The sequence below is a fragment of the Cherax quadricarinatus genome, chromosome 48, assembly GCF_038502225.1.
Source record: "Cherax quadricarinatus isolate ZL_2023a chromosome 48, ASM3850222v1, whole genome shotgun sequence".
NCBI lineage: Eukaryota > Metazoa > Arthropoda > Malacostraca > Decapoda > Parastacidae > Cherax > Cherax quadricarinatus.
This window is the reverse complement of record NC_091339.1, coordinates 29,518,298-29,535,679: the sequence shown is the minus strand read 5'-3', so window position 1 is coordinate 29,535,679 and position 17,382 is coordinate 29,518,298. Positions and strand designations below refer to the sequence as shown.

The 17,382-nt window shown below is 41.4% G+C and overlaps 1 protein-coding gene across 8 annotated transcripts in view; it reads right to left on the bottom strand.

Moving 5' to 3' along the window:
• Snx16 (sorting nexin 16) overlaps window positions 1-17,382 on the bottom strand; it is a 160,572-nt gene that overhangs the window by 99,837 nt on the left and 43,353 nt on the right. For all 8 annotated transcript variants that reach the window (XM_070095051.1, XM_070095052.1, XM_070095048.1 and 5 more), the window contains exon 3: window positions 17,205-17,290. In XM_070095051.1, coding sequence (XP_069951152.1) covers window positions 17,205-17,290 — 86 coding nt within the window. The remainder of the gene's footprint in view (window positions 1-17,204; window positions 17,291-17,382) is intronic.

Genomic DNA, 17,382 nt, shown 5'->3' with positions numbered 1-17,382 from the left:
ATGGAGTTCCATTCCTAAGACCACATCGGCAAACAAATTCATTGCTAAGTGAGGAGCATACTATAATGGTAGTTGGTTTGTGTCAACGATCTTTGATATTGTTTTAATGTCACCTTTGCACCATTTTTATAATATTTCTGGCATATTTTTAACCCCTTGACTGTTGCCACCCCAAATCCTGAGGTGTCTCCTGGTGTCGCAAAATTTAAAAAAAAAAAAAAAAAAATTCTTGTGAAATGATAGAGAATCTTTTCCCGATTGTAATGACACCAAAAGAACGAAACTTGATGGAAAACTGATGGAATTACGCTCTCGTGAAGTTAGCGACCTTGGCGATATTTATGAATCAGCGATTTCACCCACTTTGAGCCCTATTTGTTCCAGTCGACCAAACTCATGGCTATTTCTTCAGAACTCCACTTTTTCTGTCGACTGAATACAAGAAACTACCCATTTACCAATTTCAACTACCCAATAACTTGGTTAGAAATTTGCAATTTGGCCAATTTCACAAAAATTAAAAAATGACAATTTCAAAATAAGGTCCAGAATGAACAATGCAGACATTCCTGGCTCTAAAATAACATTTTCTATGTTCATCAGTCACATCTCCAGGCCCCTTTGATATTACTCTTGCTTTCTATTCTGAATTTTTATTCAAACAAAAAATAAAAGATTTACTGTTGTGCAGACTACTGCAATATTGTAATAATTGTATAAATATTGTCAACCCATTCATGACTGCATATTAGAATGGCTACTTGGACATTTATTGGAAAATGACATCATTTGTTTACTTTTGAACATCGGCAAAAATCAAACATTTCCCCTACTTTGAGCTCCATTTCAAGGTTCTTTTCAGAGTAAAACCAACCAAAATCACCTTTATTTCTATAATATGTTTTCCATTCTATCAAATGCAACCAAGAAAACGAGAATACAACGATAAATATGTACTACACGAAAATAGACCACAAAGTTGGCATTTTAATTAAAAAAAAAAATACGGTCGGAGTTTTTTTTCTCGTTATGCACTGCATGCTGCAGGATTTTTTTTATATGGTGCACACTGACCACACAGACCCATTCTCTCACATGTGGGCCTACCAGCTTTCTCCTGCTTGATTTGAAGCCGCTAGAATTTATGAGTATACATACGTCAAAAACGGTAGCTTGTAAGATGTATATATACGACCAAAACAGTCAAAGGGTTAAATGTTTATACAGTAGTGTACTATACATTGTAATTAACAGATTAGACAATTTTCTTCTTCTTATTTTTAGTAATCTGTACAGGAAAAGGGGTTACTAGCCCATTGTTCCCGGCATTTTAGTTGACTTTTACAACACGCATGGCTTATAGAGGAAAGATTCTTATTCCACTTCCCCATGGATATAAATGGAAAAGTAATAAGAAAAAGAACTATTAAGATAAAATCAAAGAAAACTCAGATGAGTGTGTATAAATAAACATGTACATGTATATGAAGTGTGACCTAAGTGTAAGCAGAAGTAGCAAGATGCATCTGTAATCTTGCATATTTATGAGACAGACAAAAGACACCAGCAATCCTACCATCATGTAAAACAATTACAGGCTCTCGTTTTACACTCACTTGGCAGGAGTTGTTGAGGTGGTTTGGTCATTTAGAGAGAATGGATCAAAGTAGAATGATATGGAGAATGTATAAATCTGTAGAGGAAGGAAGACGTGGTAAGGGTCGTCCTCGAAAAGGTTGGAGGGAGGGGGTAAAGGAAGTTTTGTGGATGAGGGGCTTGGACTTTCAGCAAGCATGCGTGAGCGTGTTAGATAGGAGTGAATGGAGACAAATGGTATTTGGGACCTGATGAGCTGTTGGAATGCGAGTAGGGTAATATTTAGTGAAGAGATTCAGGGATGATTGCTGATGTTATGAATGAAAAGAAGTTGGATGTCCTGGCCCTAAGCGAAACAAAGCTGAAGGGGGTAGGAGAGTTTCAGTGGGGGGAAATAAATGGGATTAAATCTGGAGTATCTGAGAGAGTTAGAGCAAAGGAAGGGGTAGCAGTAATGTTAAATGATCAGTTATGGAAGGAGAAAAGAGAATATGAATGTGTAAATTCAAGAATTATGTGGATTAAAGTAAAGGTTGGATGCGAGAAGTGGGTCATAATAAGCGTGTATGCACCTGGAGAAGAGAGGAATGCAGAGGAGAGAGAGAGATTTTGGGAGATGTTAAGTGAATGTATAGGAGCCTTTGAACCAAGTGAGAGAGTAATTGTGGTAGGGGACTTGAATGCTAAAGTAGGAGAAACTTTTAGAGAGGGTGTGGTAGGTAAGTTTGGGGTGCCAGGTGTAAATGATAATGGGAGCCCTTTGATTGAACTTTGTATAGAAAGGGGTTTAGTTATAGGTAATACATATTTTAAGAAAAAGAGGATAAATAAGTATACACGATATGATGTAGGGCGAAATGACAGTAGTTTGTTGGATTATGTATTGGTAGATAAAAGACTGTTGAGTAGACTTCAGGATGTACATGTTTATAGAGGGGCCACAGATATATCAGATCACTTTCTAGTTGTAGCTATACTGAGAGTAAAAGGTAGATGGGATACAAGGAGAATAGAAGCATCAGGGAAGAGAGAGGTGAAGGTTTATAAACTAAAAGAGGAGGCAGTTAGGGTAAGATATAAACAGCTATTGGAGGATAGATGGGCTAATGAGAGCATAGGCAATGGGGTCGAAGAGGTATGGGGTAGGTTTAAAAATGTAGTGTTAGAGTGTTCAGCAGAAGTTTGTGGTTACAGGAAAGTGGGTGCAGGAGGGAAGAGGAGCGATTGGTGGAATGATGATGTAAAGAGAGTAGTAAGGGAGAAAAAGTTAGCATATGAGAAGTTTTTACAAAGTAGAAGTGATGCAAGGAGGGAAGAGTATATGGAGAAAAAGAGAGAAGTTAAGAGAGTGGTGAAGCAATGTAAAAAGAGAGCAAATGAGAGAGTGGGTGAGATGTTATCAACAAATTTTGTTGAAAATAAGAAAAAGTTTTGGAGTGAGATTAACAAGTTAAGAAAGCCTAGAGAACAAATGGATTTGTCAGTTAAAAATAGGAGAGGAGAGTTATTAAATGGAGAGTTAGAGGTATTGGGAAGATGGAAGGAATATTTTGAGGAATTGTTAAATGTTGATGAAGATAGGGAAGCTGTGATTTCGTGTATAGGGCAAGGAGGAATAACATCTTGTAGGAGTGAGGAAGAGCCAGTTGTGAGTGTGGGGGAAGTTCGTGAGGCAGTAGGTAAAATGAAAGGGGGTAAGGCAGCCGGGATTGATGGGATAAAGATAGAAATGTTAAAAGCAGGTGGGGATATAGTTTTGGAGTGGTTGGTGCAATTATTTAATAAATGTATGGAAGAGGGTAAGGTACCTAGGGATTGGCAGAGAGCATGCATAGTTCCTTTGTATAAAGGCAAAGGGGATAAAAGAGAGTGCAAAAATTATAGGGGGATAAGTCTGTTGAGTGTACCTGGTAAAGTGTATGGTAGAGTTATAATTGAAAGAATTAAGAGTAAGACGGAGAATAGGATAGCAGATGAACAAGGAGGCTTTAGGAAAGGTAGGGGGTGTGTGGACCAGGTGTTTACAGTGAAACATATAAGTGAACAGTATTTAGATAAGGCTAAAGAGGTCTTTGTGGCATTTATGGATTTGGAAAAGGCGTATGACAGGGTGGATAGGGGGGCAATGTGGCAGATGTTGCAAGTGTATGGTGTAGGAGGTAGGTTACTGAAAGCAGTGAAGAGTTTTTACGAGGATAGTGAGGCTCAAGTTAGAGTATGTAGGAAAGAGGGAAATTTTTTCCCAGTAAAAGTAGGCCTTAGACAAGGATGTGTGATGTCACCGTGGTTGTTTAATATATTTATAGATGGGGTTGTAAGAGAAGTAAATGCGAGGGTTTTGGCAAGAGGCGTGGAGTTAAAAGATAAAGAATCACACACAAAGTGGGAGTTGTCACAGCTGCTCTTTGCTGATGACACTGTGCTCTTGGGAGATTCTGAAGAGAAGTTGCAGAGATTGGTGGATGAATTTGGTAGGGTGTGCAAAAGAAGAAAATTAAAGGTGAATACAGGAAAGAGTAAGGTTATGAGGATAACAAAAAGATTAGGTGATGAAAGATTGAATATCAGATTGGAGGGAGAGAGTATGGAGGAGGTGAACGTATTCAGATATTTGGGAGTGGACGTGTCAGCGGATGGGTCTATGAAAGATGAGGTGAATCATAGAATTGATGAGGGAAAAAGAGTGAGTGGTGCACTTAGGAGTCTGTGGAAACAAAGAACTTTGTCCTTGGAGGCAAAGAGGGGAATGTATGAGAGTATAGTTTTACCAACGCTCTTATATGGGTGTGAAGCGTGGGTGATGAATGTTGCAGCGAGGAGAAGGCTGGAGGCAGTGGAGATGTCATGTCTGAGGGCAGTGTGTGGTGTGAATATAATGCAGAGAATTCGTAGTTTGGAAGTTAGGAGGAGGTGCGGGATTACCAAAACTGTTGTCCAGAGGGCTGAGGAAGGGTTGTTGAGGTGGTTCGGACATGTAGAGAGAATGGAGCGAAACAGAATGACTTCAAGAGTGTATCAGTCTGTAGTGGAAGGAAGGCGGGGTAGGGGTCGGCCTAGGAAGGGTTGGAGGGAGGGGGTAAAGGAGGTTTTGTGTGCGAGGGGCTTGGACTTCCAGCAGGCATGCGTGAGCGTGTTTGATAGGAGTGAATGGAGACAAATGGTTTTTAATACTTGACGTGCTGTTGGAGTGTGAGCAAAGTAACATTTATGAAGGGATTCAGGGAAACCGGCAGGCCGGACTTGAGTCCTGGAGATGGGAAGTACAGTGCCTGCACTCTGAAGGAGGGGTGTTAATGTTGCAGTTTAAAAACTGTAGTGTAAAGCACCCTTCTGGCAAGACAGTGATGGAGTGAATGATGGTGAAAGTTTTTCTTTTTCGGGCCATCCTGCCTTGGTGGGAATCGGCCGGTGTGATAATAAAAAAAAAAAAAAATTCAGGGAAACTGGTTATTTTTAAATAGCCGGACTTGAGTACTGGAAATGGGAAATACAATGCCTGCACTTTAAAGGAGGAGTTGGGATATCGGCAGTTTGGGGGGAAATGCTGTATATCTTAACACGTGCTGTATATGCTTCTAAACTGTTGTGTTCTGGGCACCTCTGCAAAAACAGTAATTATGTATGAGTAAGGTGAAAGTGTTGAATGATGATGAAAGTATTTTCTTTTTGGGGATTTTCTTTCTTTTTGGGACACCCTGCCTCGGTGGGAGACGGCCAACTTGTTGGAAAAAAAAAACAGAATAGAGGAAATCAGCTCTAATATACATTATTTAGGTATTCATACTGGTCAGAGAGCCCGTTGTAAATCTGAGTCATTGGTAAACGAGTACGTCGCTAAGAGAGGAGAGGCTTTAATGTATATTAGAGCTGATTTCCTCTATTCTGTTTGTTTACAGTATACAGTACACTACTATATAAACATTTCATCAGCCACCCACTACCAGTACAGTATGCTCCTCACTTAACAACCAATTCGCATACCGACCTACTCTTACGAACAGAACTCGGTCATTAAGTGAGGAGTGGCTGTACAAAACACTTGTAATGATGCACAAATTGTTACTAAATTTCCTTGGTGGAATACAAAGCACACATTTTTGTTGCTAGATAAAAATTTGGCAAATGAAATCTAATATGATCACCAAATATATTTTCCATTATGTTCCTCTGGAAATTAAATTCACAAAAATTTAATTATTATTAACACAGGTTCTGCCTGGTTACCCACATGGCCTCTAATTATGTGATGAACAGTTTAATGATTACAAAACCTGGAGCTCAACTCCCATAAAAAAAAGGGTGGGTAAATACTGTACAATAAGTATACAGTGGACCCCCAGTTATCGTAATTAATCCATTCCACAGTAAGTGACTAAACCCGAATCTGACAATTTCTGAATTCATTTTCCCCATAAGAAATACTGTAGTCTAAATCCAATTAATCCATTCCAGACACCCAAAAGTATTAAAAAAATATTATTTTTACATGAAATATACATTTACCTCCACAGAAAACAATGAGACATGCAGAATAAAATAATAAAATGACACTCACCTTTATTGAAGACTTGTTGATGTATGGAAGATGGGAGGAGGGGAGAGGATGGAGAAGGGGAATCCCCTTCCATAAAGACTTCAGGTACCAAGTCCTTTTCTGGGGTTACTTCCCTTCTTTATTTTTTAACCCTTTGACTGTTTCAGGCCCCTCTCTGAAACTGTCATTCTATGTCGCCAAATATTCAAAAAAAAAAAAAAATTATTTTTTCTTATGAAAATGTTAAGATTATTTTTCTGAGTGTTTTAGTCCAAAAAAAAATTTTTTGCCATCGGTACTTACCGAGATATAGAGCCGTGAAGTTTGCAGAAAATGAGCCGCGTATGGCAACAGCGGCGACTGCCGCTCACCCGGTAAACTTTAGTTTACTTGTAATTGAAGGTTTTTTGTTTTTTTCACTATTTTATTTTTTCACATAACTTATGTGGCCTATGAGACCAAAGTAAGGTGCAATGTATATATATACACTCGTTGTATACAACACAATAAGCACACAAACATAATTATCAATATATTGTTTACAAAACTTGTTTACAAAAACAAACAAACAATCATCCTCCTCCTCCTCCTTCTCCTCCTCCTCCTCCTTCTCCTCCTCCTCCTCCTTCTCCTCCTCCTTCTCCTCCTCCTCCTTCTCCTCCTCCTCCTTCTCCTTCTCCTCCTCCTCCTTCTCCTTCTCCTCCTCCTCCTTCTCCTCCTTCTCCTCCTCCTCCTCCTTCTCCTCCTCCTTCTCCTCCTCCTCCTCCTTCTTCTCCTCCTCCTTCTCCTCCTCCTCCTTCTCCTCCTCCTCCTTCTCCTCCTCCTCCTCCTCCTCCTCCTCCTCCTCCTCCTCCTCCTCCTCCTTCTCCTCCTTCTCCTTCTCCTTCTCCTTCTTCTCCTTCTCCTTCTCCTTCTCCTTCTTCTCCTCCTCCTCCTCCTCCTTCTCCTCCTCCTTGTCTTGTGTGCGAGTGTGTGGCTTATAATTGTTTTGAGTCAGAAGTCGGCAGCTGTCAAAGTGACATATTGTCTCATTAGTCAGTCCCCCTACCGCCTGTCAAAACAATGGGGTCGGATGCTGCTTCCCCTCCTCCATTCTATCTAATTATCTTTCTCCCTCATTCTATATCTTTCAATCTGTCTCTCTTTCTATCTGTCTGCCTATCTCTGTCTCACAGGTACACATAAATATAAGTATACATAGTGTAAATTACCTAGGATAACCCAAGAAATCCAGACAAAGTGCTATACTCTGCTTGAAGATGTGAGTAAACGTGATGACACAGTCTTGTGGCTCTCTCTGAGACAGAGAGCTAGATGGACAGACAGGGAGCTTGACAGACAGACAAATAGACAGACAGAAATGTTTGTGTACCAGCAAAAACAAAGGGAGGGCGATGGTCATGTAATATTACCCTCCTCGTTTATGCTCATCAAAGTCAGCTCTTATCAGATGTTATCTCCCCTTATCTTGTCACTGTCATGGGGTGGACTTTTTTTTTTCTTGCTTCAAGGGAACAATATTATTACATCTTCTTCTTCCTCCTCCTCCTCCTCTTCTCCTCCTCCTCCTCCTCCTCCTCCTCCTCCTCCTCTTCCTCCCCTCCTCCTCCTCCATTGCTTTTGGTCTCAAACTCCTCCAAATCATGAAATTGATCTTCACTGACACTTCCATCTGTGTTAGAGCATCACTTGGGAAGAGAAGAGTCCCAGATTTGCTGGGGAATCACATATTTCTTACCGCTAGACATGCTGAAAAAGGACAACTGAAATGGCATTCCCACAATGCACCACTGGCTCCCCGATTTTTTTTATATGGTGCACACTGACCATGGAGACCCATTCTCTCACATGTGGGCCTACCAGCTTTCTCCTACTTGATTTGAAGCTGCTAGAATTTATGCGTATAAATACGTCAGAAACATTGGCTCGTAAGACGTATTTATACGTCGGAAACAGTCAAAGGGTTAATGCCACTAGGACTAGCTTGAGTCACTGGACCCCTGTTGCTCAAAAAAGTGTTCCAGAGAGGTCTGTTTCTGGCGTATGTTAGGAATATTGGTGGGTGCAGGGGAGCATGTTGAGAGAAAGGGCAAGATAGTCCTTCAATATGACACTAATTCAACTTTACGGCGTATTTACCTAGCAAAATTCATCTAATATGACATAATAAACAATATTAATAACATAGAAACATGATACACCTACCATCCGACTTACGACCTGCTCGACTTACGACCACTTGACTTATGACCGTGTTTTTCTTGCCAAATTTCTGGGAAATAAACAACTATTTGTGTTGTACATAGTGTTTATCCTAAACCTTACAGTATAAAATACAGTACTACCAGCATAAAAAGTAAAGTAAAACATGAAATACCAAAATAAAACAATAAAATAAAGTCATTACCAAAATGTGATGTTGATATTCAGTAGTAAAGTTCGACTTACATCCATTTCGACTTACGACCGGTTTCTCAGAACCAAACTCGGTCGTAAGTCGGATGGTAGGTGTATGTACTCTAGAATGAATAAAATACGTCATTACGTATGTGATGAGTGTTGCTGTGTCGTTTGTTGTTGGGTGTATAAGGGCCACTGAAAGATAAGCTTTACATAGTGGTGATGATGGCGGCAGCAGAGGCGGCAATGTTCTCAGTAGCCCTATATACCTCCAACAACATTGGAGGAGTCAGTTTCGTGCTATCTTTTTTCTATCGATTAATCGCTTAGCTTACTTGCTACACTGTTAATGCTACACTTTATTGCTGGCTGGTGCTATAACCTTTACCGACTCCTGCTGCTTTAGTATTGTACATATCACAGAATCACTGAAGAAGGCACATTCTCCCCTCTCTCTCTGGCACTAGGAACTTTCTTTGGACCCATGGTGGCTTATTTAGCAGTTGCAAGCATAAAAAGAATGGAATAATACGAACTGTATCGTATGAACGCATGGGATCGTGCTCATTGCCTGATAAACAATGGCACACTGAGTGTCGGGCCACTGTTGTCGTGCGGACGTTTTCGGGACGAATGACTATTACCGACCCCAATGATGATCACCGAGGCAATATTTTGACGAAAAAACGTTATGATTTCCGAATATTACGAAATATGACAACTACGATATCTGGGGTCCACTGTATGTGAATGTAAATAAGCACACACACAGGTAGGGCCCATAAAATATGAAAACAGATTAAAAAAGTATAACTGTTCTGTATATTACTTACAGTACTTCTACATGAAAAATAAGTCTGATTTACAGATTACACGGGAGAGTAAAATATGCTGTGCAAAAGGCAAGTAACTCTGCACTTAAAAATAGTTTAGATGTAGGTGAAATACCAGAGGCCTTAAATTTAGAGTGCAGACATAGCTCTTTTGCATAAGGGAGGTAGTAGAGCATTAGCTAAATATTACAGACCAGTAGCCCAAACTTCTCACATCATAAAAATCTTCAAAAGAGTGATGAGATGGCAAATTACAAATTTCATGGACCAGCACAAGCAGAATAACCCGAACCAGCATGGTTTTAGAGCAGGACGATCATGCCTGTCACAGATGCTGAATCATTATGACAGAATTATGGAGGTGTTGGATGACGACCAAAACGCAATGTGATTTATACAGATTTTGCAAAGGTGCTTGACAAATGCAATCATGGAGTGACAGCACACAAAATGAGGGCCATGGGCATTATAAGGAAGGTAGGCAGATGGATTTTTGGGTTCCTAACACACACAACACAAAAAGTGGTAGTAAACAGAGCAAGATCCAGCATCGGCGAGGTAAAAAGCTCAAGTGCCCCTAGGCACTGTCCTGGCACCTCTGCCATTTCTCATCCTCATAGCAGACATAGATAAAAACCACTCATCACAGTTTTGTATCATCATTTGCAGATGACACTAAAATAAACATAAAAGTCACTATGGTAAAGGACACTGAAAAATTACAGAAGACATAAGCAGGGTTTTCCAGTGGGCAGTGGAGAACATGACGTTCAATGGTGACAAGTTCCAGCTGCTTAGGTATGGAAAGAATGAAGAACTCAAAAGGAGCACTATATACAAAACTCAAGAGGGTCACCAAACAGAATGAAAGGAACACGTAAAAGACTTGGGAATACAGTGGACCCTAACCCGCTGGTGATGGTACTGGTGTCAGCGTGCCTCGTTGTGCTCCCGGTTTTCTGGTGTTTTCACGGTCGCTCTTACGTGCTAGAACTTTAATTTGTGTCATCAATCCTATACGATACATCCCTCTAGCGCCTGGAACCAATCTTGGGCGGAAAACATTATATACTGAGTAAAAAAAGGAGAATTGTGTGCACTACCTAACAGAGTTTACTGCCAGAGGGGAATCATAGGCCTGTCCCGTGTGGAAAAATAATAATAATTGAACTTTGTGTCAGAGGAAAGAAAGTCTCCCTGAAAGCATTGAGTATACATAGTGTATAGTGTATACTACAGTGGCTCCCTAGTATATTGATGATAAAGGCTAAAGTGTCATTTGAAAACAGGTGAACTTGTAAATGAAGTGATAAGCCTATAGAGGCAGGTGCCAGAAGTCGCCAGAAACTTACCACAGGTCAGCTGTTTTTAATAATCTTCCTGGCCTGCTAGTGTACTCGCATATAATCTAGTGATACCAGTGAATAGCAGAATACAGTGTTGTAGTAGCAACTAACCAGTATTATAATGGTACTTAGTGGAGTGGAGTGACTTTCATTAGTTTCTTTTTCTTGAAATACCAGACGTTACTGTGAATTTCATATAACCTGTAGTTACCAGCGGTCGCAATATACACAACGAGAAGCAATTATTACTACAGAAAAAGCGCCCTTCCTCCAAAATTTGCACCAGTCAACTATAGTGATAATATAGCATTTTTTGTGGTGGAGACGGAAAAGGAAAAAAAAAAAAAAATAGAGAAGCTAGATACAGCGATTGATAAACAAGGGTGGAGGCTCGACCGTTCGTCATTGTAGGAGTGCCAGCAGTCACCGGCTCTTCAACACGCAAGTTATACTTTTGTATCAATCAAATCACATATTACTCGGGTAGATAATTTCCAGTAGATCCTTCATGTGTTAGCTCAAATCACCGACCAGTATGGTTTAAATAAGTGACCCACTGATCAGATCAGATAGACTGGTACCCTTGACTGGTCCGAACCCTTGACTGGTCCGAACCCTTGACTGGTCCGAACCCTGGACTGGTTTCAAACGGTTTCGTTGTGCACCACCTAGCAGGTTATTAATAGAATATTCAAGAGGTTGCTAGTAGAATTGCAGTAAATCAACCATTCAAATCATTATGAAGCTGTGTGTAGTCTGTGGTCAGTCAAACAAACGGGCTTCCACATGCATAAATTGTCATTTCTGTGGAAATTGGTGTCACGCCCCTTGTGCAGATATCCAAGAACTAGCTACAAGCAGTATTAAAACAGGGAAGTGTTTTTGGGTATGCCCAAATGAGATAAATCTGTGGACTAAAATCACAAGGGTATTAAAAGAGGTCAACATCAAAGCTGCTTTCATAGAAAACCTGGAAGCTTTCTACAACAGATGGGAACATAAAAAGTCCGGGCTGAATGGTACTGCCCTTGATACTGGCCATGTAGTCAGAAACTGTAAGGCTGGAGATGATGTCCTGGTAGTCAGTAAATGGGGGGCTGATAGTGCTGTCCTGGGAGACAGTAATGGGGAAGCTGGAGGTGCTGTCCTGGGAGACAGTAATGGTGAAGCTGGAGGTGCTGTCCTGGGAGACAGTAATGGTGAAGCTGGAGATGCTGTCCTGGGAGACAGTAATGGGGAAGCTGGAGATGCTGTCCTGGGAGACAGTAATGGTGAAGCTGGAGATTTTGTCCAGGTAGTCGGGAATTATACGCAGGAAGGAATACATATAAATGACCCCATAGGGGACAGGAGCCATAGTAGGGAAACAAGTGTAGTCAAAGATAAGATAAAACCAATATTGCAAACTAGAAATACCGCAGGAAATAGCAAACAAGAGGACTCCACTAGCAATAGTGAGGATATATTACCAAAAACAAATGGTGGGAGCTCCATTGTTGGTGCTAGGGAGGATAGAAGTAAGACAGGGAAACATGCACCAACAGGGAATACAGTCACAGAAACCCAAGGCAAACGGAAACCAAGCCTGTGCACATACTATGCACTCGGTATCTGCTGGCATGGGAAATCTGGAAAAACAGATGGGACGTGCAACTATGACCACCCTAGGAAATGCCATGCCCATATGACAACAGGAAAATGCAAACTCCCTTCCTGTAAGCTTTTTCACCCTGAACTGTGTACCTCTTCAGTACAGGAAAGACTGTGCTATAACTTAAATTGCCAGGCATACCATCTAAAGGGGACAAAAAGATACAAAACATCCAGGCCATGGGAAAACCTGGGTAGCCACAGCCACTCAAGAGGGAGAGGTTTTTTAGTGCCAGGAAGGAAAAAAAACTGGCAGGAAATGGCAGAAATCGTACACCAAATCCAGTCATTCCTGGAGTGGAACCACAGTCGATGGCCTCCACTCCAAACCAACAGATACAGATACTAATGCCGGAAAAAAAATCCCCCCCCAGTACCAACAATACCACCAGTCCGATAACATTCTTCTTTGCAAATATACAGGGTCTAAAGCCAGCAACAAACAACAAAATACCTTTCATCCGTGGACTGCTTGCAGAGGCAAAGGCAATGTTCGCGGCTTTCACTGAGACCCACATAAAGGATCACTTGGACAACGAAATATGGATCCCAGGTTACAACCTATACAGATGTGACAGAGTGAACAGGCAAAAGGGGGGGGTTGGCCTGTACATTGCAGAGTCACTTGTTTGCACAGAACTGCTAAATGCCTCAAATGATGTAGTGGAAGTTTTAGCAGTAAAGGTCGAGAACAAAAACCTAGTCATTGTGATAGTCTACAAGCCTCCGGATGCAACATCCCAGCAATTCCAGGATCAGCTGTTAAAAATTGACCACTGTCTGAAAAACCTTCCAGCTCCTGCACTCAACATCTTGCTCCTGGGGGATTTCAACTTAAGGCACCTAAAATGGAGGAATATAGCAAATAATATTGTTGCAGTAATAACACCAGGAGGCAGCTCTGATGAAAACTCACACTCACGCGAGCTTTTAAATCTCTGCACAAAATTCAATTTAAACCAGCAAATAATAGAGCCTACTAGACTAGAGAATACACTAGACCTCATCTTCACTAACAATGATGATCTGATAAGAAATATCACCATATCAAAAACAATATACTCAGATCACAACATAATTGAGGTTCAGTCATGTATGCGCGGAGCCCCAGACCGACATAATGAGATTAGTCACGAGGGAGCATTCACCAAATTCAACTTCAATAACAAAAACATAAAGTGGGACCAAGTAAACCAAGTCCTAACCGATATAAGCTGGGAAGATATACTAAGCAACACAGACCCCAACTTATGCCTAGAACAGATTAACTCGGTGGCACTCGATGTATGCACAAGGCTTATTCCTCTAAGAAAAAGGAGGAGTAGATGTAAAACAGAAAGAGACAGGCGCTCCCTTTACAGGCGACGGAAAAGAATAACAGAGCGGCTAAAAGAGGTCAATATATCTGAAATGCGTAGAGAGACACTGGTCAGAGAAATAGCAAGCATCGAACTTAAGCTAAAAGAATCCTTTAGGAGTCAGGAATCGCGGGAAGAACTAAAAGCCATAAATGAAATCGAAAGAAACCCAAAGTATTTCTTCTCCTATGCCAAATCAAAATCGAGAACAACGTCCAGTATTGGGCCCCTACTTAAACAAGATGGGTCCTACACAGATGACAGCAAGGAAATGAGTGAGCTACTCAAGTCCCAATATGACTCAGTTTTTAGCAAGCCGCTAACCAGACTGAGAGTCGAAGATCAAAATGAATTTTTTATGAGAGAGCCACAAAATTTGATTAACACAAGCCTATCCGATGTTATCCTGACGCCAAATGACTTCGAACAGGCGATAAATGACATGCCCATGCACTCTGCCCCAGGGCCAGACTCATGGAACTCTGTGTTCATCAAGAACTGCAAGAAGCCCCTATCACGAGCCTTTTCCATCCTATGGAGAGGGAGCATGGACACGGGGGTCGTCCCACAGTTACTAAAAACAACAGACATAGCCCCACTCCACAAAGGGGGCAGTAAAGCAACAGCAAAGAACTACAGACCAATAGCACTAACATCCCATATCATAAAAATCTTTGAAAGGGTCCTAAGAAGCAAGATCACCACGCATCTAGAAACCCATCAGTTACACAACCCAGGGCAACATGGGTTTAGAACAGGTCGCTCCTGTCTGTCTCAACTATTGGACCACTACGACAAGGTCCTAAATGCACTAGAAGACAAAAAGAATGCAGATGTAATATATACAGACTTTGCAAAAGCCTTCGACAAGTGTGACCATGGCGTAATAGCGCACAAAATGCGTGCTAAAGGAATAACAGGAAAAGTCGGTCGATGGATCTATAATTTCCTCACTAACAGAACACAGAGAGTAGTCGTCAACAGAGTAAAGTCCGAGGCAGCTACGGTGAAAAGCTCTGTTCCACAAGGCACAGTACTCGCTCCCATCTTGTTCCTCATCCTTATATCCGACATAGACAAGGATGTCAGCCACAGCACCGTGTCTTCCTTTGCAGATGACACCCGAATCTGCATGACAGTGTCTTCCATTGCAGACACTGCAAAGCTCCAGGCGGACATCAACCAAATCTTTCAGTGGGCTGCAGAAAACAATATGAAGTTCAACGATGAGAAATTTCAATTACTCAGATATGGTAAACATGAGGAAATTAAATCTTCATCAGAGTACAAAACAAATTCTGGCCACAAAATAGAGCGAAACACCAACGTCAAAGACCTGGGAGTGATCATGTCGGAGGATCTCACCTTCAAGGACCATAACATTGTATCAATCGCATCTGCTAGAAAAATGACAGGATGGATAATGAGAACCTTCAAAACTAGGGAGGCCAAGCCCATGATGACACTCTTCAGGTCACTTGTTCTATCTAGGCTGGAATATTGCTGCACACTAACAGCACCTTTCAAGGCAGGTGAAATTGCCGACCTAGAAAATGTACAGAGAACTTTCACGGCGCGCATAACGGAGATAAAACACCTCAATTACTGGGAGCGCTTGAGGTTCCTAAACCTGTATTCCCTGGAACGCAGGAGGGAGAGATACATGATTATATACACCTGGAAAATCCTAGAGGGACTAGTACTGAACTTGCACACGAAAATCACTCATTACGAAAGCAAAAGACTTGGCAGACGATGCACCATCCCCCCAATGAAAAGCAGGGGTGTCACTAGCACGTTAAGAGACCATACAATAAGTGTCAGGGGCCCGAGACTGTTCAACTGCCTCCCAGCACACATAAGGGGGATTACCAACAGACCCCTGGCAGTCTTCAAGCTGGCACTGGACAAGCACCTAAAGTCAGTTCCGGATCAGCCGGGCTGTGGCTCGTATGTTGGTTTGCGTGCAGCCAGCAGCAACAGCCTGGTTGATCAGGCTCTGATCCACCAGGATGCCTGGTCTCAGACCGGGCCGCGGGGGCGTTGACCCCCGGAACTCTCTCCAGGTAAACTCCAGGTAACCTAACGATATTAATTCGTTCCTGAGAACGAATCGCATTGGGCGAGTTTTTTAGCATTAGCTGAGGCAAAATGTTTGCATTAAAATGTATCATTAGCCAGATTTAACGTTAGGTGATGCCATCGTTAGCTGAGGGTCCACTGTAATTATGTCAGCTGACCTTTCTTTTAAAGACCATAACAAGAAAAAGATCACAACAGGTAGGAGGTTGACAGGGTGGATGTTGAGAACTTCCAAAATAAGGGAAATAACGCCAATGGTGACACTCTTCAAATGGCTAGTGCTCCCCCATTTAGAATATTGCTAAGTGCTGATGGCCCCATTCAAAGCAGGAGAAATATCAGAGCTGGAAGAAATACAGAGAGCATTTACGGCTCACACTGAGCCAGTAAGGCACCTAAATTACTGGGAATGCCTTCTTGAACATGAAATCACTGGAGCAGAGGAGAGAGAGATACATGATAATATGCACCTGGAAAGTACTCGAGGGACTGGTCCCAAATCTGCTCACTGCCATAACAACATACTGGAGTGAGAGATATGGGAAGAAGTGCAAAATAAACCCAGTGAGGAGCAGGGATGCTGTGGGCACAATAAAGGAACACTGCATCAACATTTGTGGCCCCAGATTATTCAACCTCTTACCAGAAGATATCAGAAACACAGCTGGAACAAGTGTAGAAGCCTTCAAGATGAAACTGGACAAGTATCTCCAACAGGTGCAAGATCAACCAGGCTATGATGGATATGTGGGCCAGCAAGCCTCCAGCAGCAACAGCCTGGTTGATCAGGCAAGCACTAGACTAGCCTGGCCCAATAGTAGTGAAACTCTCAAAACTCTTCAGAGGTATATCAAAGGTATTAATCCATTTACTATAAAAAATTTAGCCATACTCTGACTCCTCAAGTAGGAGCTTTGAGTAATTTTTAAATCTTGGAAATAAACAAACAAGTTCACACTGACCTACTTTACAATACCCAAGAGTCATAATCTCATCTCCAAATTAAACCTAACAGACAAATAGAAAATTACTATTTCTGTATTTTTTATAGGGAAGCCCTAAATGAGTAAAGTAATGGAGTACTTGTGGAATGAAAGGTAATCAGAGGTGATCCAAGGAAGGGAAATGTAACTCCAATTCCATGTATCAGGCATGCTTCACCAGTTGAAGGGTGTAAGAAGATGAGACAAGTGGCAAAAGTGTATATACGTATACTGAAGGTGGTTTTACTGGTCAATAACTACAAACAAGCATAATATGACTGACCAGTAAAGGCTACAGAAGCAGAGTAAATTATTTACAATCATCTCTTTTTTAAACTGATTCTTACTACAGGTCCACCTTGCTACTGCCAAATAAAATCAGCAAGCCTTTAGAAAGGATTAAAAAAAAAAAACTGACAAACCTGAATCAGTGGTGTGGTCTGAGCTTGGTGTAGAATCTGTGGAAGTAAGATTGCTACTGGAGCTATACCATTCTCTTTGACCATTCCTGAAAGACAGTATTCATTGTAAATTATTATTGCAAAGATTCTGCATATGGGTTCTGATGAACTATTATAAATAAGAGCTCACTTTGCTTCA